This window comes from Salmo salar, chromosome ssa09 (genome assembly GCF_905237065.1).
Source record: "Salmo salar chromosome ssa09, Ssal_v3.1, whole genome shotgun sequence".
NCBI classification, from domain to species: domain Eukaryota; kingdom Metazoa; phylum Chordata; class Actinopteri; order Salmoniformes; family Salmonidae; genus Salmo; species Salmo salar.
In genome coordinates, this window is record NC_059450.1 from 139,763,867 (window position 1) to 139,787,334 (window position 23,468).

A 23,468-nucleotide genomic window follows, 5' to 3' on the forward strand; every position below is an offset into this window, starting at 1 on the left:
TAGTTTGGAATCTGATTGATTGATTGCTTCTGTGGACAGGTGTCGTTTATACAGGTAACAAACTGAGATTAGGAGCACTCCCTTTAAGAGTGTGCTCCTAATCTCAGTTTGTTACCTGTATAAAAGACACCTGGGAACCAGAAATCTTTCTGATTGAGAGGGGTCAAATACTTATTTCCCTCATTAAAATGCAAATCATTTTATAACATTTTTGACATGCATTTTTCTGGATTTTTTTGTTGTTATTCTGTCTCTCACAGTTCAAATAAACCTACCATTAAAATTATAGACTGATCATTTCTTTGTCAGTGGGCAAACGTACAAAATCAGCAGGGGATCAAATACTTTTTTTCCCTCACTGTATATGATGGCAGCACATCTGTGGAAACAAAACTGCTTGATTTTGTTGAATTGAATGGAGAAACAGCAGAGGAAATTGCAGCTGAGGTCCTGGTGGTCATCCAAAAATGTAACCTGGAAAACATTCTCTGCCGACAACAAATACCAACGTCGGAGGACTGAATAGGCTGGGGAGAGTCAATGTCCATACCAAAGTTAAAAATGCTCTGCAGTGGGAGGTGATTGGCTTAGGTTGTCCTGCCCACATCATTCATAACACGCCCAGTACAGCTTGGGATATGATGTTGAGTACCTGCTCACAAAGATATTTGGATATGTTCATATTTTCACCGTCAGAGTAGAAAGACTGAAGGGCATTTGTGAGTTTGTTGGCCAGGAGTACCATAACATTTTAGGACACAGCAATGTTCGCTGGATGTCCATGCTCCCTGCTCTAGAAAGAGTGCTGAAAATGTATGTGCCATTGAAATCCTTTTTTATTTCTGAAGACAAATGCCCTGTTGTCCTGTGAACAATGTTCGAAGATCCACTGACTGAACTTTGGCTGGCCTTTGTCCATGGAAACCTGACCGTATTCAGTGACACGATCAAGATGCTTGGAGGCCAGGACCGCTGTGCTGTGGAGTGCGCTGCAATTCTGAGAAACGTTGAGGCAAAATTGACTGCAAGACGTGATGACAACTTCATTCCAGTTTTGGTCAGAGGACTTCTAAAAGAGCTAGAGGAAAATGGAGCCATGTCTAAAGAGAGCTTTCTCAAAACATCCCAATCATTCTTCACTATGGCTGTGAACTACTTGCAAGCATGGGGAAAGCACACAGATAATCTAAAAGATTTACATTGTCTCCTTTTTAAAAAGGCTGCATGAAGAGACCCAGAAGGCAGCAGGCACACTGCAGGAAAAAGGCCCCAATGTGACCATCAATGAGGATGCATTTTGTGATGAGGTTACAGGCCTGCAAGAGTTCCTAAAGGGGGGATCGCTTGAAGAATGGAAAACATCTGAGACGCTGCTTAGTCAGAGATGGAGCACGGTGGTTACCCACTTCAAAGAGAATGACATCCCACACACTAACCTGGCTAGATTAGAGTCTGTTGTCATGTGCTTACCTGGAGGTAATGCACCAGTCGAGAGAGTGTTCTCCCAAATGAATGATCTATGGACAGCAGCAAGAAATAGGTTCACTGTTCTTACCATCAAGGCCATGCTTATTGTGAAGACAAACTTCAATCTCCCCTGGCAGGAGTTCATGGGGAAGCTGGCCAAAGACAGAGCAATCCTGAAGAAAATACATTCTTCTGAGAAATATACAGATTAGGTTGGTGTAAGTATATTATGTAGTTACCAATCTCATCATTATCTTATTTCTTTATTATGTAAAGTATTTCACATATACTATTGTGTGTTTTTTTTTCAATTTTGCTCATGTTCTCTTCTGCTCTTATTCTACCAGGACCACTGAATGGCTGTTCAGACCGGACAGTTCTGTCTTGTCTGTAGTGTTTCTGTAACATAGTTGTTTTCTCTGTCTATCACAGTGTGCCTGTTAGACTAAATACATGAAACCGGAATTGTCCACTTTTTTATTTCATAGATAATAACATTGGATATTTTCATTATATATTGACCGCCGAACTGGAAATGTCCCCGTTTTCATTTCAGAAATCTGGTCACCTTACTGTATATGCACTTTGTGACACCTGCTGATGTAAAAAGGGCTTTATACATCAATTTGATTGATTTGGTAGCAAACATTCGAGGGCTGACTGTTCTCATAAGTTTGTGTAGTGCAAAAATGAATGGATCCAGCTATGGTGGTAATTCTTGTCATGTCTGACTACTGCAGTACTGCTTATCCATGTGCTAGCTAACAGCAACAAGCCCAGAGGAGCTAGCTGGTGGTTGCATAGTAACGGCGTCACCAGCCCAAATTTTAATCGAGCTGGCACCAGTTGTTAAAATGGTCTGAGCCGGCCCGGATTTCCCCAGACCCAGCTTGAATTTCAGAATCACATTCAAACCAACTCAAATTTGGCCCTACTTTTAAGTGCCAGTGGAAATGGGGCATTAGTCTGAACACTGGAAAACTCTACCTGGGAGAGAGGTGTTTTTACAAAACCTAAAACCATTCTGTGGTTTTATAAAACAATGGTCAAAATGTGTGTGTGCTGTTGCTGGTGGAGGGCTAAAGAGCAGGAAATGGGTGTAATGATACATAAGGCTTCTCTCCCTCTCTGTCTCTGTCTCTGGCACTCAGAGACAGAGGCAGGGAGTAGGCAGGGAGTAGGATGAAAGAGTGCAGGAAGTGTGGCCCCCAAGCTGTTTGTGTTCCTATTAATTCTGGTACCCATCCCACCTCCCCCACAAACAGCCATAAGAATGCTTGTGTAATGCTGGGGAAACATACATATTCACAAACACACACATTGAGAAAAGCAACGCTTCATGTTGGGGCATGAATCCCCTTTTAACAAATCCATCTCCAGAGTGGTATTTCATTTCCAGCTACATAAATATATGAGAGAGAAACTAGAAATTGACCACAACTAAGCCCAAAAAGAGATTGTATTTGATTAATTTCATGAATTCCTTGTAAGTTATTTTTTGACCAAAAATGAAAATCCTACAAAAATCTATTTTTTTTGTGCTAATAGATTTGGGGGGCCCAAAACAATAACTTGTGGGATGGTTTTAGTCCGCGAAATGCCTGTTGCCGACCCCTGGTTTAAAGCTACAGAAGGGGTTATTGTATTGGTGTACAGAAACAGGGCAGAACAGGTATATGGGTTTTAGATCTTATAGAGGGTTGGCCTGCGTCTGGGTTGGTACAGGCGGGACTTTGCAGCGGAAACTAGTGCTGCTGTCGTGTTGGAGGTTGGCACGCTCAGCCTGTCTGGCAGGAAGGAAGGAAGGAAGGAAGAAAACCTGTCTAGGGTACAGTTTGGCCGGGGTAGAACCACAAATATGCTGAGGCAGGACCTTCTCTCACTCAGTCACCTCCTATACAGTACGACTATAACGGATGCAATCTCACCTCTGTAGCTATAAGTCCAGGACTGACTAGGATGTAGTTCCAAAGTTACATCTGAAAGGACTGAGGAAGAGATAGGGGGAGTGAGGCCTAAGAGGTTTTATAAATAAGCATCAACCAGTGGGTATACAGAGATGACCGGTTTACAGAGGAGTATAGAGTGCAGTGATGTGTCCTAAAAGGAGCATTGGTGGCAAATCTGATGGCTGAATGGTAAAGAACATCTAGCCTCTCAAGAGCACCCTTACCTGCTGATCTATAAATTACGTCTCCATAATCTTGCATGGGTAGGATGGTCATCTGATTCAAGGTTAGTTTGGCAGCTGGGGTGAAAGAGGAGCGATTACGATAGAGGAAACCAAGTCTATATTTAACCTTAGAATGCAGCTTTGATATGTGCTGAGAGAAGGACAGTGCACCGTCTAGCCATACTCCCAAGTACTTGTATGAGGTGACTAACTCAAGCTCTAAATCCTCAAAGGTAGTAATCACACCGGTAGGGAGAGGGGCATTCTTCTTACCAAACCACATGACCTTCGTTTTGGAGGTGTTCAGAACAAGGTTAAAGGCAGAGAAAGCTTGTTTGACACTAAGAAAGCTTTGTTGTAGAGCGTTTAACACAAAATCCGGGGAGGCCCCAGCTGAGTATTAGACTGTATCATCTGCATATACACTATTCAGACCCCATGACTTCTTCCACATTTTGTTACGTTACAGCCTTATTCTAAAATGGATTCAAAAAACGTATTTACATAAGTATTCAGACCCATTGCTATGAGACTCGAAACTGAGCTCAAGTGCATCCTGTTTCCATTGATCATCCTTGATATTTCTACAACTTGATTAGAGTCCACCTGTGGTAAATTCAATATATTCTATATAAGGTCCCACAGTTGACAGTGCATGTCAGAGTAAAAACCAAGCCATGATGTCGAAAAAATTGTCCGTAGTGCTCCGAGACAAGATTGTGTCGAGGTACAGATCTGGGAAAAGGGTACGAAAAAAATCTCTGCAGCATTGAAGGTTCCCAAGAACACTCCATCATTCTTAAATGGAAGAAGTTTAGAACCACCAAGACTCTTAGAGCTGACCGCCCGGGGAGAAGGGCCTTGGTCAGGAAGGTGACCAAGAACCCAATGGTCACTCTGGCATCTAAAGGACTCTGACCATGAGAAACAAGATTCTCTGGTCTGATGAAACCAAGATTGAACTCTTTGGCCTGAATGCCAAGTGTCACATCTGGAGGATACTTGGCACAATCCCTACGGTGAATCATGGTGGTGGTAGCATCATGCTGTGGGGATGATTTTCAGAGGCAGGACTGGGAGACTAGTCAGGATCGACGGAAATATGAACGGAGCAAAGTACAGAGAGATCCTTGATAAAACCTACTCCAGAATGCTCAAGGCCTCAGACTGGGACAAAGGTTCACATTCCAACAGGACAACGACCCTAAGCACACAGCCAAGAAAATGCTGGAGTGGCTTCTGGACAAGTCTCTGAATGTCCTTGAGTGGCCCAGCCAGAGCCCGGACAGGAACCTGATCTAACATCTCTGGAGAGACCTGAAAATAGCTGTGCAGCAACGCTCCCCGTCCAACCTGACCGAACTAGAGAGGATCTGCAGAGAAGAATGGGAGAAATACAGATGTGCCAACCTTGTAGCGTCCTACCCAAGAAGACTCAAGGCTGTAATCACTACCAAGGGTGCTTTAACAAAGTACTGAGTAAAGGTTCTGAATATCTATGTAAATGTGATATTTTATTTTTATAAATTAGCAAAAATGTCTAAAAACCTGATTTTGCTTTGTCCTTATGGGGTATTGTGTGTAGATTGATGAGGAGAAAAAACGATTTAATCAATTATAATAAGGCTGTAACCTAACAAAATTTGGAAAAGGTCAAGGGGTCTGAATAGTTTCCAAAGGCGCTGTAAATGGATGAGAGAGCTTCCTACTGCCTGAGCTATGTTATTGATGTAAATTGAGAAGAGCGTGGGGCCTAGGATCGAGCTTTGGGGTACTCCCTTGGAGACAGCAGATGTTCTGACTTTATACACTGCACTCTTTGAGAGAGGTAGTTAGTAAACCAGGTCAAAGACCCCACAGAGACACCAATACTCCTTATCCGGGCAACAACAATGGAATGGTCGACCGTATCAACAGCTTTGGCCAAGTCATTAAAAATATCAGCACAACATTGCTCTCCTATCGTCCTTCAGGAAGTATAATATTCGTGTGGAGGACATCATGATCAGGAATGTGATGTACATCACCCTCAACTGCTGCTACAGAGACCTGCATGATGTACTACTGTCTGGACACCTCAAGACCCTAGCCCTGCTCGAGTCCAGTGGTGAGACACACGCACACCCACAAACACACATGCATACACACACATTACAGACACCACAGAACATTTTCAGTCAAATAAAAGTTCCCCACACACACATTCAAGTTATATATTCTTATACAGTATGCCAAGTCTGTAATTGTGCAGCGATGCCAAAGCAATTAACTGGGGCAATTATTTTAAACAAACACACACAGCCCCTCATACACACCTCCTGTTGTGTACACAGACGCCTGGCTGTTCTGTTACATCACTCACAATGCAGCAACATGTGTTAGGAGTCCCCTGCAGTCTGCACATTAACTACTGTTCTAAAATACCTCTTCTCCTCTCCTCCATCCCATCTTCCCACTCTGTCCTCTCTCACTCTAATCTCCTGGCCCCTCTCTCTCAATTTCTCTTCTCTTCCATCATCCCTCTTCTTTTATTCTCATCTGTCTCTCTCCTCTACCTTTCATCCCATCATCTCTGTCCTCTCTTCACCACCTCACTCCCTCCTTACTTTCTCTCTCATCTCATATTTCTCTCCATCCATGTCTTCCATGCTGCCCCTCACTCCCCTCTCGCTCTTCCTCCCTCATCCCCCCTTCAGAGTCGATGATCCTGCTGGGTTCTATTGAGCGTGCCCAGCTCCAGGCCCTCCTGTCCCTACAGCTGGGCCGGCCACGGAGGCTGAAGTACCTGAGAGACCGGGCTACTGCTGAGAAGAAGCGCCTGTCGATGGTCTCCCACCCGGGCAGCGAGGATGGCTTCCAGAGGGTTAACCAGGAGGTCCGGTTCCAGGTAAGTACAGTCTTAACAAACCACATCAAGCTAACAGTACACACTACGAAGTCAGTCATGTCTGGAGTCCCCAGTACCACACCAAGCTAACAGTAAAGCTGTGTAAGTTGTTGCTTACCCAAAATGTCTTGAAGACTGGATCAGTGGAGGAGGATAGGATGCCAGGTCAGCACAGGAGAGCCAGAACCATCGTGAATACTGTAGTATCTGGCTCCATCAGCTTCACTACCAGGTCAGCACAGAGACTCAGGGGAGCCAGAACCATAGTGAATACTGTAGTATCTGGCTCCATCAGCTTCACTACCAGGTCAGCACAGAGACTCAGGGGAGCCAGAACCATAGTGAATACTGTAGTACCTGGCTCCATCAGCTTCACTACCAGGTCAGCACAGAGACTCAGGAGAGCCAGAACCATAGTGAATACTGTAGTATCTGGCTCCATCAGCTTCACTACCAGGTCAGCACAGAGACTCAGGAGAGCCAGAACCATCGTGAATACTGTAGTATCTGGCTCCATCAGCTTCACTACCAGGTCAGCACAGAGACTCAGGAGAGCCAGAACCATAGTGAATACTGTAGTATCTGGCTCCATCAGCTTCACTACCAGGTCAGCACAGAGACTCAGGAGAGCTAGAACCATAGTGAATACTGTAGTATCTGGCTCCATCAGCTTCACTACCAGGTCAGCACAGAGACTCAGGGGAGCCAGAACCATAGTGAATACTGTAGTACCTGGCTCCATCAGCTTCACTACCAGGTCAGCACAGAGACTCAGGAGAGCCAGAACCATCGTGAATACTGTAGTATCTGGCTCCATCAGCTTCACTACCAGGTCAGCACAGAGACTCAGGAGAGCCAGAACCATCGTGAATACTGTAGTACCTGGCTCCATCAGCTTCACTACCAGGTCAGCACAGAGACTCAGGAGAGCCAGAACCATAGTGAATACTGTAGTATCTGGCTCCATCAGCTTCACTACCAGGTCAGCACAGAGACTCAGGAGAGCCAGAACCATCGTGAATACTGTAGTATCTGGCTCCATCAGCTTCACTACCAGGTCAGCACAGAGACTCAGGAGAGCCAGAACCATAGTGAATACTGTAGTATCTGGCTCCATCAGCTTCACTACCAGGTCAGCACAGAGACTCAGGAGAGCCAGAACCATAGTGAATACTGTAGTATCTGGCTCCATCAGCTTCACTACCAGGTCAGCACAGAGACTCAGGAGAGCCAGAACCATAGTGAATACTGTAGTATCTGGCTCCATCAGCTTCACTACCAGGTCAGCACAGAGACTCAGGAGAGCCAGAACCATAGTGAATACTGTAGTATCTGGCTCCATCAGCTTCACTACCAGGTCAGCACAGAGACTCAGGAGAGCCAGAACCATAGTGAATACTGTAGTATTTGGTTCCATCTGCTTCACTGGCTCCATTTGACAACCAATATGAGAGGAAAAATAAAATAATATTAAACCGTTCTAGTCCCATGATTTATATGTGAGAAGATTTTATTGTCCCATCAATAAGAGACGGAGTGAGATGGAGTCTGAAAGGGGGAGTAGGAGAGAAGGAGAGGGAGAGAGACAGAGAGCGAGAGAAGCAGAAGGAGAAAGAGACAGATTGAGAGAAACAGATAAGAGGGACCGACAGAGAGGGGACGATGACAGAGAAGGAGAGAGAGAGTTTGTCGCCCGTGTGTCCGGTTGTGTTTGTGAGCACTGGCGCACAGAGCTGAAATTGGGATTATGAGGCTGCCAATGTCTAACTTTGTTTTGGGGGCTAGCACTGCTGTATTCAGAATACTGATCTGGTTTCTCCTCCCTGCGCCACCCCCGCACCCTGCCCCAGGCTAGTGGGGTGCTACTCAGCCATTCACAGCAGGCCGGGTGGGGGAGGAGAAGAAGGGGAAGGGACAAGGTGCTTTTCCCCCCAGGACGGCAGGGTTTGGATATCCAGCTATTCATCACACTCATTTAGCTCTCTCACACTCTCTTTCTCTCTCTCTAAGAACAAATAATGATAGAAAAAAATGTGTTTTCATTTTGTAAAGTTAGTGTGGGAGAGGTGGAAAAAGTATTGTTATAGATCAATAATGACAAACCTCTTGGCATTGACAACTTAGATGGAAAGCTACTGAGGAGCTACTGCCTCTATAGCCACTCCTACCTGTCATATCTTTAATCTAAGCCTAGAGGAAAGTGTTTGCCCCCAGGCCTGGAGGGAAGCCAAAGTCATTCCACTACCCAAGACTGGTAAAGCGGCTTTTACTGGTTCTAACAGCCAACCTATCAGCTTGCTGCCAGCTCTTGGCATAGTGTTGGAAAAATGTTTTGACCAAATACAATGCTATTTCTCTGTAAACAAATTAACTACAGACTTCCAGCATGCTTATAGAGAAGGGCACTCAGCATGTACTGCACTGACACAAATGACTGATGATTGGTTGAAAGAAATTGATAATAAGGCGGTTGTTTATTTTATTTCATTTATTTCACCTTTATTTAACCAGGTAGGCAAGTTAAGAACAAGTTCTCATTTACAATTGCGACCTGGCCAAGATAACGCAAAGCAGTTCAACAACATACAAAAACAGAGTTACACATGGAGTAAAACAACATACAATCAATGATACAGTAGACAGAAATAAGACTATATACAATGTGAGCAAATGATGTGAGATAACGGAGGTAAAGGCAAAAAAAAGGCCATGGTGGCAAAGTAAATAAAGTATAGCAAGTAAAACACTGGAATGGTAGAATTATAATTTGAAGAAAGTTCAAAGTTAAAATATAAATAATATGGTGCAAAGGAGCAAAATAATAAATAAAATAAATAAATACAGTAGGGGAAGAGGTAGTAGTTTGGGCTAAATTATAGATGGACTATGTACAGGTGCAGTGATCTGGGAGCTGCTCTGATAGCTGGTGCTTAAAGCTAGTGAGGGAGATAAGTGTTTCCAGTTTCAGAGATTTTTGTAGTTCGTTCCAGTCATTGGCAGCAGAGAACTGGAAGGAGAGGCGGCCAAAGGAAGAATTGGCTTTGGGGGTGACCAGTGAGATATACCTGCTGGAGCGCGTGCTACAGGTGGGTGCTGCTATGGTGACCAGTGAGCGGAGGTAAGGGGGGACTTTACCTAGCAGGGTCTTGTAGATGACCTGGAACCAATGTGTTTGGCGACGATTATGAAGCCAAGGCCAGCCAACGAGAGCGTACAGGTCGCAGTGGTGGGTAGTATATGGGGCTTTGGTGACAAAACGGATGGCACTGTGATAGACTGCATCCAGCTTGTTGAGTAGGGTATTGGAGGCTATTTTGTAAATGACATCGCCGAAGTCGAGGATTGGTAGGATGGTCAGTTTTACGAGGGTATGTTTGGCAGCATGAGTGAAGGATGCTTTGTTGTGAAATAGGAAGCCAATTCTAGATTTAACTTTGGATTGGAGATGATTGATGTGAGTCTGGAAGGAGAGTTTACAGTCTAACGAGACACCTAGGTATTTGTAGTTATCCACAAATTCTAAGTCAGAACCGTCCAGAGAAGTGATGCAGGACAGGCGGGCAGGTGCAGGCAGTGATCGGTTGAAGAGCATGCATTTAGTTTTACTTGTATTTAGGAGCAGTTGGAGACCACGGAAGGAGAGTTGTATGGCATTGAAGCTCGTCTGGAGGGTTGTTAACACAGTGTCCAAAGAAGGGCCAGAAGTATACAGAATGGTGTCGTCTGCGTAGAGGTGGATCAGAGATTCACCAGCAGCAAGAGCGACATCATTGATGTATACAGAGAAAAGAGTTGGCCCAAGTTGTGGGAGCCGTACTGTTAGATTTCAGTGCAGCCTTTGATATTATTGACCATAACCTGTTGTTGAAAGAACTTATGTGTTATGGCTTTTAAACCTCTGCCATATTGTGGATTCAGAGCTACACTACATGACCAAGTGTGTGGACACCTGCTCGTCAAACATCTCATTCCAAAATCAGGTGCATTAATATGGAGTTGGTCCCCCCCCTTTACTGCTATAACAGCCTCCACTCTTCTGGGAAGGCTTTTCACTAGATGTTGGAACATTGCTGCGGGGACTTGCTTCTATTCAGCCACAAGAGCATTAGTGAGGTTGGGCACTGAAGTTGAGCGATTAGGCCTGGCTCGCAGTTGGCGTTCTAATTCATCCTAAAGGTGTTCGATGGGGTTGAGGTCAGGGCTCTGTGCAGGCCAGTCAAGTTCTTCCACATCAATCTCGACAAACCATTTCTGTATCGACCTCGCTTTGTGCACAGGGGCATTGTCATGCTGAAACAGGAAAAGGACTTCCCCAAACTGTTTCCACGAAGTTGGAAGCACAGAATCATCTAGAATGTCATTGTATGCTGTAGCATTAAGTTTTCCCCTCAATGGAACTAAGGGGCCTAGGCGAACCATGAAAAATGGCCCATACCATTATTCATCCTCTACCAAACTTTACAGTTGGCATTATGCTTTGGGGCAGGTAGCGTATTCCTGGCATCCACCAAACCCTGATTAATTTGTCGGACTTCCAGATGGTGAAGTGTGATTCATCACTCCAGAGAATGCGTTTCCACTGAGACCAATGGTGGCAAACTTTACACCACTCCAGCCGACGCTTGGCATTGCACATGGTTATTTTAGGCTTGTGTGCGGCTGTTTGGCCATGAAAACCCATTTCGAGAAGCTCCCGATTTGACAGTTCTTGTGCTGAAGTTGCTTCCAAAGGCAGTTTGGAACTCGGTAGTAAGTGTTAGAGATCGACCGATTTATGATTTTTCAACGCCGATGCCGATTATTGGGGGACCAAAACAGCCGATGCCGATTAATCGGCCGATTTCCCCCCCCCTTTTTGTGTAATAATGACAATTAAAACAATACTGAATGAACACTTATTTTAACTTAATATAATACATCAATAAAATCAATTTAGCCTCAAATAAATAATGAAACATGTTCAATTAATGCAAAAACAAAGTGTTGGAGAAGAAAGTAAAAGTGCATTATGTGCCATGTAAGAAAGCTAACGTTTAAGTTCCTTGCTCAGAACATGAGAACATATGAAAGCTGGTGGTTCCTTTTAACATGAGTCTTCAATATTCCCAGGTAAGAAGTTTTAGGTTGTAGTTATTTTAGGAATTATAGGACTATTTCTCTCTATACGATTTGTATTTCATATACCTTTGACTATTGGATGTTCTTATAGGCACTTTAGTATTGCCAGTGTAACAGTATGGCTTTCGTCCCTCTCCTCGCTCCAACCTGGGCTCGAACCAGGAACACATCGACAACAGCCACCCTCGAAGCAGCGTTACCCATGCAGAGCAAGGGGAGCAACTACTCCAAGTCTCAGAGCGAGTGACGTTTGAAACGCTATTAGCGCACCCGTCTAACTAGCTAGCCATTTCATATCGGTTACACCAGCCTAATCTTGGGAGTTGATAGGCTTGAAGTCATAAACAGCGCAATGCATTGCGAAGGGCTTCTGGCAAAACGCACGAAAGTGCTATTTTGAATGAATGCTTACGAGCCTGCTGCTGCCTACCATCGCTCAGTCAGACTGCTCTATCAAATCATAGACTTAATTATAACATAATAACACACAGAAATACGAGCCTTAGGTCATTAATATGGTCGAATCCGGAAACTATCACGTTTATTCTTTCAGTGAAATACGGAACCGTTTCGTATTTTACCTAATGGGTGGCATCCATAAGTCTGAATGTTCCTGTTACATTGCACAACCTTCAATGTTATGTCATAATTACATAAAATTCTGGCAAATTAGTTCGCAACGAGCCAGGCAGCCCAAACTGTTTCATATACCCTGACTCTGCGTGCAATGAACGGAAGAGAAGTGAGAATTTCACCTGGTTAATATTGCCTGCTAACCTGGATTTCTTTTAGCTAAAAGCAGGTTTAAAAATATATACTTCTGTGTATTGATTTTAAGAAAGGCGTTGATGTTTATGATTAGGTACAGTCGTGCAACGATTGTGCTTTTTTTGCAAATGCGCTTTTGTTAAATCATCCCCCGTTTGGCGAAGTCGGCTGTCTTTGTTAGGAAGAAATGGTCCTCACAGTTCTCAACGAGCCAGGCGGCCCAAACGGCTGCATATACCCTGACTCTGTTGCAGAGGTGACACATTTTCCATAGTTAAAAGAAATTCATGTTAGCAGGCAATATTAACTAAAGATGCAGCTTTAAAAATATATACTTGTGTATTGATTTTAAGAAAGACATTGATGTTTATGGTTAGGTACAAGTTGGAGCAACGACAGACCTTTTTCGCGAATGCGCACCGCATCGATTATATGCAACGCAGGACAGGCTAGATAAACTAGTAATATCATCAAACATGTGTAGTTAACTAGTGATTATGATTGATTGATTGTTTTTATAAGATAAGTTTAATGCTAGCTAGCAACTTACCTTGGCTTCTTACTGCATTCGCATAACAGGCAGGCTCCTCGTGGAGTGCAATGTAAAGCAGGTGGTTAGGGCGTTGGACTAGTTAACCGTAAGGTTGCATCCCCAAGCTGACAAGGTAAAAATCTGTCGTTCTGCCCCTGAACAAGGCAGTTAACCCACCGTTCCTAGACCGTCATTGGAATGTGTTCTTAACTGACTTGCCTGGTAAAACAATATTTATCTAAAAAAAATATATATATATTTTTTTATATCGGCAAATCGGTGGCCAAAAATACCGATTACCAATTGTTATGAAAACTTGAAATCGGCCATAATTAATCGGCCATTCCGATTAATCGGTCGACCTCTAGTAAGTGTTGCAACTGAAGACAGGCGATTTTTACGCGCTATGTATTTCAGCACTCGGCAGTCCCGTTCTGTGAGCTTGTGTGGCCTACCACTTCGCCTACCACTTCACAATAACAGCACTTACAGTTGACCGAGGCAGCTCTAGCAAGGCAGAAATTTGACAAACTGACTTGTTGGAATTGTAGTATCCTGACTGTGCCACGTTGAAAGTCACTGAGTTCTTCAGTAAGGCCATTCTACTGCCAATGTTTGTCTATGGAGATTGCATGGCTTTGTGCTCGATTTTTATACACCTGTCAGCAATGGGTATGGCAGAAATAGTCAAATCCACTCATTTTGAAGGGGTGTGTGTGTATATATATATATATATATATATATATATATATATATATATATATATTTTAGTGTTTTTCTTTACATGTTTGACAGAGAAGCTTCCATTAAAGTGTGGTATACCGCAGGGAAGTTCTCTAAGCCCGCTACTCTTTTCTATTTTCACCAATGACCTGCCATTGGCATTAAACAGCCTGTGTGTCCATGTATGCTGATGATTCCACTAAAAGTGGTAGTAGCCTACAATAAAGTAACAATTCCAGGTAAACATAGTGTCCAGATGATCAAATGTTTTATAAACATTAGACACTTACCCAGACGCAATTGTCTAAATTGATGGGTCATGTGAAATAAATGCCATAACCCACAGCCAGTGGTGGAAAAAGTAGTAAATTGTCCTAGAGTAAAAGTATAAATCATTTCAATTTCCTTATATTAAACCCGACGGCACAATTCTTTATTTTTTATATTTTTGATTGACGATAGCCAGGTGGACACAACAACACTCAGACATAATTTACAAATGAAGCATTTGTGTTTAGTGAGTCTGCCAGATCAGAGGCTGTAGGGATGACTGGGGATGTTCTCTTGATAAGTGTGTGAATTGGACAATCTTCCTGTCAAAATGTAACAAGAACTTTTGGGTGTGAAGGAAAATGTATTGAGTAAAAAGTACATTATTTTCTATACTTATGTAGTGAAGTAAAAGTAGACAAAAGCCTGAGTTGAAACCTGAGTGAGGTGCACATGTGCAGTACATAAACAGATGCATGGACACTTGATACGGTCACGATATTGTTGTGGTATGTCACAAAATCATGTTACGACCACACATATCAATATTCATTACATACAGTTGAAGTTGGAAGTTTACATACACCTTAGCCAAATACATTTAAACTCAGTTTTTAACAATTCCTGACATTTAATCCTAGTTAAAACTCTCTGTCTTAGGTCAGTTAGGATCACCACTTTATTTTAAGATGTGAAATGTCAGAATAAAAGTAGAGAGAATTATTTATTTCAGCTTTTATTTGTTTCATCACATTCCCAGTGGGTCAGAAGTTTAAATACACTCAATTAGTATTTGGTAGCATTGCCTTTAAATTGTTTAATTTGGGTAAAACGTTTCAGGTAGCCTTCCACAAGCTTCCCACAGTAAATTGGGTGAGTTTTGGCCCATTCCTCCTGACAGAGCTGGTGTAACTGAGTCAGGTTTGTAGGCCTCCTTGCTCGCACACGCTTTTTCAGTTCTGCCCACAAATTTTCTATGGGATTGAGGTCAGGGCTTTGTGATGGCCACTCCAATACCTTGACTTCGTTGTCCTTAAGCCATTTTGCCACAACGTTGGAAGAATGCATTGTCCATTTGGAAGACCCATTTGTGACCAAGCTTTAACATCCTGACTGATGTCTTGAGATGTTGCTTCAATATATCCACATAATTTTCCCTCATGATGCCATTTATTTTGTGAAGTGCACCAGTCCCTCCTGCAGCAAAGCACCACCACAACATGATGCTGCCACCCCCGTGCTTCACGGTTGGGATTGTGTTCTTCGGCTTGCGAGCATCCCCCTTTTTCCTCCAAACATAACGATGGTCATTATGGCCAAACAGTTCTATTTTTGTTTCATCAGACCAGAGGACATTTCTCCAAAAAGTATGATCTTTATCCCCATGTGCAGTTGCAAACCATAGCCTGGCTTTTTTATGGCGGTTTTGGAGCAGTGGCTTCTTCCTTGCTGAGCTGCCTTTCAGGTTTTGTCAGTATAGGACTTGTTTTGCTGTTGTCATGACTGTCCTGATCAGGTCAGGTCACAGGAGACCACAATCCTACAGGGTATCTCTCAACCCCCAACAGAGGAGGAGAGATCTAGGGGTCTGAAGATGTGGGGGTTTTATGACCCTCACGCCCATGATATTCTTAGGCCACAGAGAAATTCCTTTGTCCTCACTATGGAGAACTGGCCTCAGAACATTAAACATGCAATACAGGGACTTTGGAACAATGGTTTCCGTCAGCCACAATGGTGGTCATGACGATAGATGGAATATGAAAATGTATGTAATTTTTGTTTCATTATTAAAAGTTAACAAATGACGTTATTATGAAAACATTGTACCTTTAAGAGTTTTCCCAGTATATGCGTGATGTTTATACATTGCACGTTGTGTGGAAAATATCCAAATCAAAGAGAATGTTTTGGTAAAGATGAGATGTGAATTTCTCGCATGGAATAGCCTTCATTTCTCAGAACAAGAATAGACTGTCGAGTTTCAGAAGAAAGGTCTTTGTTTCTGGCCATTTTGAGCCTGTAATCATACCCACAAATGCTGATGCTCCAGATACTCAACTAGTCTAAAGAAGGCCAGTTTTATTGCTTCTTTAATCAGGACAACAGTTTTCAGATGTGCTAACATAATTGCAAAAGGGTTTTCTGATGATCAATAAGCCTTTTAAAATGATAAACTTGGATTAGCTAACACAACGTGCCTTTGGAACACAGGAGCGATGATTGCTGAAAATGGCCTTCTGTACGCCTATGTAGATATTCCATTAAAAATCTGCCGTTTCCAGCTACAATAGTCATTTACAACATTAACAATGTCTACACTGGATTTCTGATCAATTTGATGTTATTTTAATGGACAAAAACATTTGCTTTTCTTTCATAAACATGGACATTTCTAAGTGACCCCAAACTTTTGAATGGTAGTGTAGGTGCAGCATATACTGTACTATTGATTATATGTATTCAGAGTATAAAGTAACGCGATGTGTGTGTGTGTAGATCTCCACAGAGGAGTCTTCCTTCAGTTCCACCCCTACCCCCTCCATGAAGCCACTGAAGCCGGCCCTGAAGAGACCCTCTGTGGTGGACCGGCCTCCTGAGATACCCATGCCCACAAGTAAGAACAAACACACACACCCTCGGTCAGACCTTAACCCCCTAGAGTCGATTGATGCACTGGTAACAAGTAACATAATAAAAAAATCCCCATTTAAAATATGTCAGTTTAAGCTAGAGATATTGGCTGCGTCTCAATCCACTGCATCCGCCATTATCCCGCTACCGCATCAACGGTGAAAGGTGACAGAGCGGTGTTTGTCAGACCATGAGACATCCCGAAAATCTGTCTTCTCACGAAAACGTCTGTAGCTCCCGAACGGTTTGACCTACAAACTATTATGACCACTATATGGAAAGGGGTGTCTCTCACGAACACAATATGGTATCTGCTCTATGACCCAAGTGTCAGGGTACTCGTCTGAAGTCGGTACAGTCAATGTGCCAGCTTCTGTTTGTAGTTGTTTTGGATACAAACTAATGTGACCCCACTGTGGAAAGGATGGTGTTCTCCATTTTGCTCTACGACAAGTGTCACGGGACTTGTCTGAAGAAACCGGCACCAGTTTACATTTTTTTATGGAAGGATGAAGTTACTGTTGTGCCTATCCAAAAAAGGGGTTAAATATGTGTTAAAAAAATTATAATAATAATAATTCCTTAGCTTTCTTATATCTCCGAGATATAGGACAAACCCTTCAAAACCTTGTTTCTTATGATTTATTTTTTGACTGTCTTTTTTGCCATTTATGAATGTGTTATTCATTGCGTTTCTCTGAGCTATTGTAGTAATGGCTAAATTCAATATTTTATCAAATAATTGTATTTATTTTTCTACCTAAAATTCTAAATCAAATGGCTAAATGATCCATCCATTTCATAAAACAGCTTAGACTTTAAAGGATGATTAAACAACTAAGTTATTTTTTATTTACTTAGAGCAACTTCAATAGTCTCTCTCTCTTCTCTCCCTTTCTCAGGTCCCCAGGACCACTCTGGCAACACCTTAAAGAATCTCTTCTGTGTCAACCCTGAGACAGAAGGCCTGGAGGTGAGACACCTGTTTTAACCTACACACCCTTACTTCCTACACACTCTTCCGATTCTCTCCTCCAAGCTCAGAATCGCCCAACTCTCTCCGACACATAACCCCTTCCTGCCCAGTCCTGCTCTCCACTTTCTCTGAGTGACACCACCAACTCATGCCCCCACACCACCACTTGGGTTGGGAGACTTGAGTGTCTGTTTCTTAGAGTGGTGGGGTGAGCATTTGCCCCACTTTGCGGAGGCGTTGTGTTAACGTTGTTCTTGTCTTTCGCTGCTGGAAGAACAACAATGTCAACATCAACATAAAGGGCACTGCATCGAGCTCTGCGACTCCGGATTTCAGGAGGCCACCCAAGCGCGTCAGGATATCCGTTGTGGTAAGAACGCTGGGAATACCCAAGGAAACTGCCCAGCATCCGGTCAGTCATCCAATCAACCAATCGTCATCCGCTGCAGTGCTAGTCCATGCCGATGGACTGTGATCTGTACCATCAAACTAAATGTGTTGAACGCCCTCCTCCCTGTCTGTGAACCATTACTGACCTCTAACCCCTATTCCTCTTCTTATTGGCTGTTAGATAGGTTCAACTCTGACCTCATTGTCAGAATGCAAACTGATTGGTCAAGAGGTCAGTCGGGGTCATGAGAATTCGACCACCCCTCTAGCTATGACACCCTAAACCCCAAAAGACTACAATCCATGTCTATGGTCCAAATGTGGTCTTTCCTCGGTCAGGGTGGTTTGGTTATGTTGCGGTCAACTTAAGGGATGTGGCGGTTCAATCAAACCATGCCGCCATGCTGTCCATCATCAGCCATTTCATTAGAGGCATCCAATCAGTGACCTTCTACTGGTTCGTGGACTCAGTCTGCCCCTCAACAGAACCAAACCCCTCCCACTTTTTTATCTGCTGTAGTTGTTCATACCATTTCTCATGAGGACAAGAGATATACTAGGGATAGAGGAAAGGGGGTGAGGTTTGGATTGGGAAGGGAGCGGAGCGAGGTGGTAATTTGTGACGTGTGTGGCTCAGTTGGTACAGCATGATGCTTGCACCGCCAGGGTTGTGTGTTTGATTCCTGGGGACACCCATACGTAAAATGTATGCACTCATTACTGTAGGTAACTTTGGATAAAAGCATCCCCTAAATGGCATATATTATTATATGACATGTTTATAGAGGACAGCAGAAATCAGAGATGAATCCTGTTGGTAAGACAGGCAATTATTGTCCTCCTGTTCAATGACAAATCAATTACAATTACAACCACTAAGGATTCCATGATACTGTCGAATTACCAACGCTGCTACTTTCTAACAGTGATGCATGTCCTTCAATGAAACAACTGCCCAATTCTGAGTTAACACTGATGAATACAACACCATGATAAAATTCAGCATGTACACCCCGACAAAATATAAAATGGTAATTGTTTTATTCATAAATAGTCAAGGGAACAGCAATCTGGAAATGAAATAGTTCAGGGTTATGTCATTAAACATTGGTGTTATCTCATATCCATAGGCTACATGTATGACTCATCCATATGTCATAAAAGCTACATTTAACCTTGAACCTTTTGATTGCTGTCCTCTTGATCACGTGGGTTTCATTCACGAGAAACCACCACCCAGCTTAGTTATTTTGTTGTCTACATTACACACACACACACACACACACACACACACACACACACACACACACACACACACACACTTAGAAAAGTAGAGTATTTTTACGACAGAAAAAAGTTACTTTTGATAGAGATCTGTTCTAGACTGTGTGTGTAATATTAGTAGTTCATGATGTACCTAGCCTAAACCTATTGGTACAGTATTGATGCCCTGAATGTTTTGGTTAGCTGCAATATAATGGCGCCGGAAGCGATGGTTGCCGTTTTACGGGCTCCTAACCAATTGTGCTATTTTATAATTATTTTTTGAATTTTTTGTACATAATGTTGCTGCTACCGTCTCTTGTGACAGAAAAGAGCTTCTGGACATCAGAACAGCTATTACTCACCTCAAACTGGATGAAGAATTTTGCATCCAACTCAAAGGATATACTGCTTTGTCAAGACAAGGTCCAAATCCCCGTCATCAGCGTGAAAAGACTGAAGGAAAGGGGGTGGAGGGCGGGGTACCTTGTAAGAATTCACCAACAAGTCGGTAAACCACCACTTCCCTCCGTATTATTGACCAATGTGCAATCATTGGAGAAAAAAACAGGGCGATTAAGATTATCCAACCAACGGGACATTAAAAACTGTAATATCTTATGTTTCACCGAGACGTGGCTGAACGACAGGACAGATCAGCTACATCTTGTAAGACGGGATGGGGGTGTGTCTATTTGTCAATAACTGCTGGTGCGCGATGTCTAATATTAAAGAAGTCTAAAGGTATTGATAAGCTGTAGACCACACTGTCTACCAAGAGTTCTCATCTATATTATTTGTAGCCGTCTATTTACTACCACAAACCTAGGCTGGCACTAAGACCACACTCAACCAGCTGTATAAGGCCATAAGCAAACAAGAAAATGCTCATTCAGAAGCGGGGCTCCTAGTGGCCGGGGACTTTAATGCAGGCAAACTTACATCCATTTTACCTAATTTCTACCAGCATGTCACATGTGCAACCAGGGGGGGAGGAAAAAACTCTAGACCACATTTACTCCACACACACAGATGCATACAAAGCTCTCCCTCGCCCTCCACTTGGCAAATCTGACCATAATTCTATCCTCCTGATTCCTGCTTACAATCAAAAACTAAAACAGGAAGTACCAGTGACTTGCTCAATACGGAAGAAGTCAGATGACGCGGATGCTATGCAACAGGACTGTTTTGTTAGCACAGACTGGAATATGTTCCGGATTAATCCAATGGCATTGAAGAATACACCACTTCAGTCACCGGCTTCATCAATAAGTGCATCGATGACATCATCCCCACAGTGACCGTATGTACATTTCCCAACCAGAACCCATGGATTACAGGCAACATCTGCCCCGAGCTAAAGGCTAGAATTAGCGTGACACTAATCTAGACAATTATAAGAAATCCCGCTATGCCCTCAGACGAACCATAAAATAGGCAATGCGTCAATACAGGACTAAGATTGAATCCTACTACACCGGCTCTGACGCTTGTCGGCTGTGGCAGGGTTTGAACATTTTTACGGAATACAAAGGGAAACCCAGCCGTGAGCTGCCCAGTGACACGAGCCTACCAGACGGGCTAAATGCCTTTTTGTGCTTGCTTCGAGGCAAGCAACACTGAAGCATTCTTGAGAGCACCAGCTGTTCTGGACGACTGTGTGATCACACTCTCCGTAGCCGATGTGAGCAAGACCTTTACACAGGTCAACAGTCACAAAGCTGCGGGGCCAGACGAATTACCAGGATGTGTACTCAATGCATGCGCGGATCAACTGTCAAGTGTCTTCACTGACATTTTCAACCTGATCGTAAGGAGCTACAGAGGGTAGTGCGTATGGCCCAGTACATCACTGGGGCCAAGCTTCCGGACAGGACCTATATACTAGGTGGTATATAGAAAAATTGTCAGACTCTAGTCACCCAAGTCCTAGACTGTTCTCTCTGCTAACACATGACAAGCGGGCCTGGCTCCTTAACAGCTTATACCCCCAAGCCATAATACTGCTGAACAATTAATCAAATGGCCACCCGGACTATTTACATTGACCCCCCCTCCTTCACTGCTGCTATTCACTGTTTATTATCTATGCATAGTCACTTTACAAATTACCTCGACTAACCTGTGCCCCCACACATTGACTCGGTACCAGTACGCCGCCTTCAATATAGCCTCGTTATTGTTATGTAGTTTTCTTGTGTTACTGTTTTGATTAATTTTTTTATATATTTCTTTCACTTTAGTTTATTTAGTAAATATTTTCATATCTCTATTTCTTGAACTGCATAGTTGGTTAAGGGCTTGTAAGTAAGCATTGTAAGGGCTACACCTGTTGTCTTTGGCGCATGTGACAAATATAATTTGATTTGAAGTTAAATAGAGGCATATTAGTCATTATAAATCTTTGATGTTTGTGTTTTATGCTAGGGTGTTCTTAGTGTTGATTCTAGTTATTAGGATTCCAGAGGGAGTGCGTGTGTACTCACAATCCATTTGTCCACAGAGGCCCTAAACATAAATTATGAACAAACAAATGTATTAAAATATTTTCCCAAGACTTCTGTCTATACTACACCCCCTTATCTGAAATAAATCCAGTTATTACTTATCTTTCTCCCCCTGAGCTGTAGTTCACAGCCTCCTTTTCCTCTCTCCAAATCACTAGTTTCCCCTCTCTCTCTACCGCTCTGCATCACTATTTTTCTTTCTTTCCCTCTCCTTTTCCTCCCTTCCATGCTCCCTTCTTCCCACCTCCTCCTTCCTCTCCCTTTGGTCTACCTTCTTTCCTGCCTTCCCTCCTTCCTACCGCACTCTGTTTCCAGTGTGAAATATTGATGCAGGGTAAATGACATGAGTATTCCATCCCAGAGAAATGCTGGCCTTTCAGAGATCAGTGTTTTCTCATTATTTCTCTCCTCCTCTTGACGAGAGCAGACCAGACAATACGTCACTGAGCGGCTGCCTTTAGAATCACACGTGGAATAGCGTTATCAGCGAGTGTGTCTGTTACATTCTTGGCTGGCCCTGAATTGGAGCCTGTTGAGTAGTTTGATGTGTGGATTGCAGTGGACCAACACTATGGGTCAAGACACTGAGCGAAGGAGCAGAGGATTTAGATTAGATTAAGAGACAGACACACAGACGCAGAAAGATCAATCAATAGATAGATCAAGAGGAAGGGAGAGAGGGAGATGTCACCTGTTAAATCCACTTCAATCAGTGTAGATGAAGGGAAGGAGACTGGTTCAAGAAGGATTTTTAAGCCTTGTGACAATTGAGACATGGATTGTGTATGTGTTCCATTCAGAGGGTGAATGAGCAAGACAAAAGATTTAAGTACCTTTGAACAGGCTATGGTAATAGGTGCCAGACGCACCACTTTGAGTGTTTCAAGAACTGCAACACTGCTGGGTTTTCACGCTGTTAAATAGAAAAATGCTATTTTTGCCTCTTTGCAATAAGGAATTGAGACCAAAAGCTCGAAGTTTCAAGTGTTTAATACCAAGGATGCCATCAGCTGAGTGCATACATTTAGAAAGTTCACAACCCATCTCATACTCTTCCCTCCTTTTAGTCACCACCCTCTCGTAGGTGTCACCTCCCCAGCTATACATTTCATGACCCCAATGAGTTTCCCATATCTCCCCTGTGGAATCAAATGAAATTAAATGTTATTTGTCACATGTGCCGAATACAATGGGTGTAGACCTTACAGTGAAATGCTTACTTACAAGCCCTTAACCAACAATGCAGTTACGAAAAATACAAAAAATAAATAAAAGTAACAAATAATTAAAGAGCAGCAGTAAAATAACAATAGCGAGGCTATATACAGGGGGTACCGGTACAGAGTCAATGTGCGGGGTACCGTTTTTTTTCACCTTTATTTAACCAGGTAGGCTAGTTGAGAACAAGTTCTCATTTGCAACTGCGACCTGGCCAAGATAAAGCATAGCAATTCGACACATACAACAACACAGAGTTACACATGGAATAAACAAAACATACAGTCAATAATACAGTAGAACAAAAGAAAACAAAAAGTCTATACACAGTGAGTGCAAATGAGGTAAGTTAAGGCAATACATAGGCCATGGTGGCGAAGTAATTACAATATAGCAATTAAACATTGGAATGGTAGATGTGCAGAAGATGAACGGGGGCCAGTACGGGAAAAAAAATGTATGAAAATGTATGCATTCACTACTGTAAGTCGCTCTGGATAAGAGCGTCTGCTAAATGACTAAAATGTAAAATGTAGATA

At 42.9% G+C, this 23,468-nt stretch overlaps 1 protein-coding gene across 1 annotated transcript in view; it reads left to right on the forward strand.

The window, feature by feature from the left end:
* The window catches only part of LOC106613120 (chloride channel protein 2), a 222,177-nt gene that overhangs the window by 181,233 nt on the left and 17,476 nt on the right, over positions 1 to 23,468 (forward strand). Inside the window, exons 16-19 of the mRNA XM_045724704.1 lie at positions 5,614 to 5,747; positions 6,337 to 6,527; positions 16,438 to 16,555; positions 17,475 to 17,545. Coding sequence (XP_045580660.1) covers positions 5,614 to 5,747; positions 6,337 to 6,527; positions 16,438 to 16,555; positions 17,475 to 17,545 — 514 coding nt within the window. The remainder of the gene's footprint in view (positions 1 to 5,613; positions 5,748 to 6,336; positions 6,528 to 16,437; positions 16,556 to 17,474; positions 17,546 to 23,468) is intronic.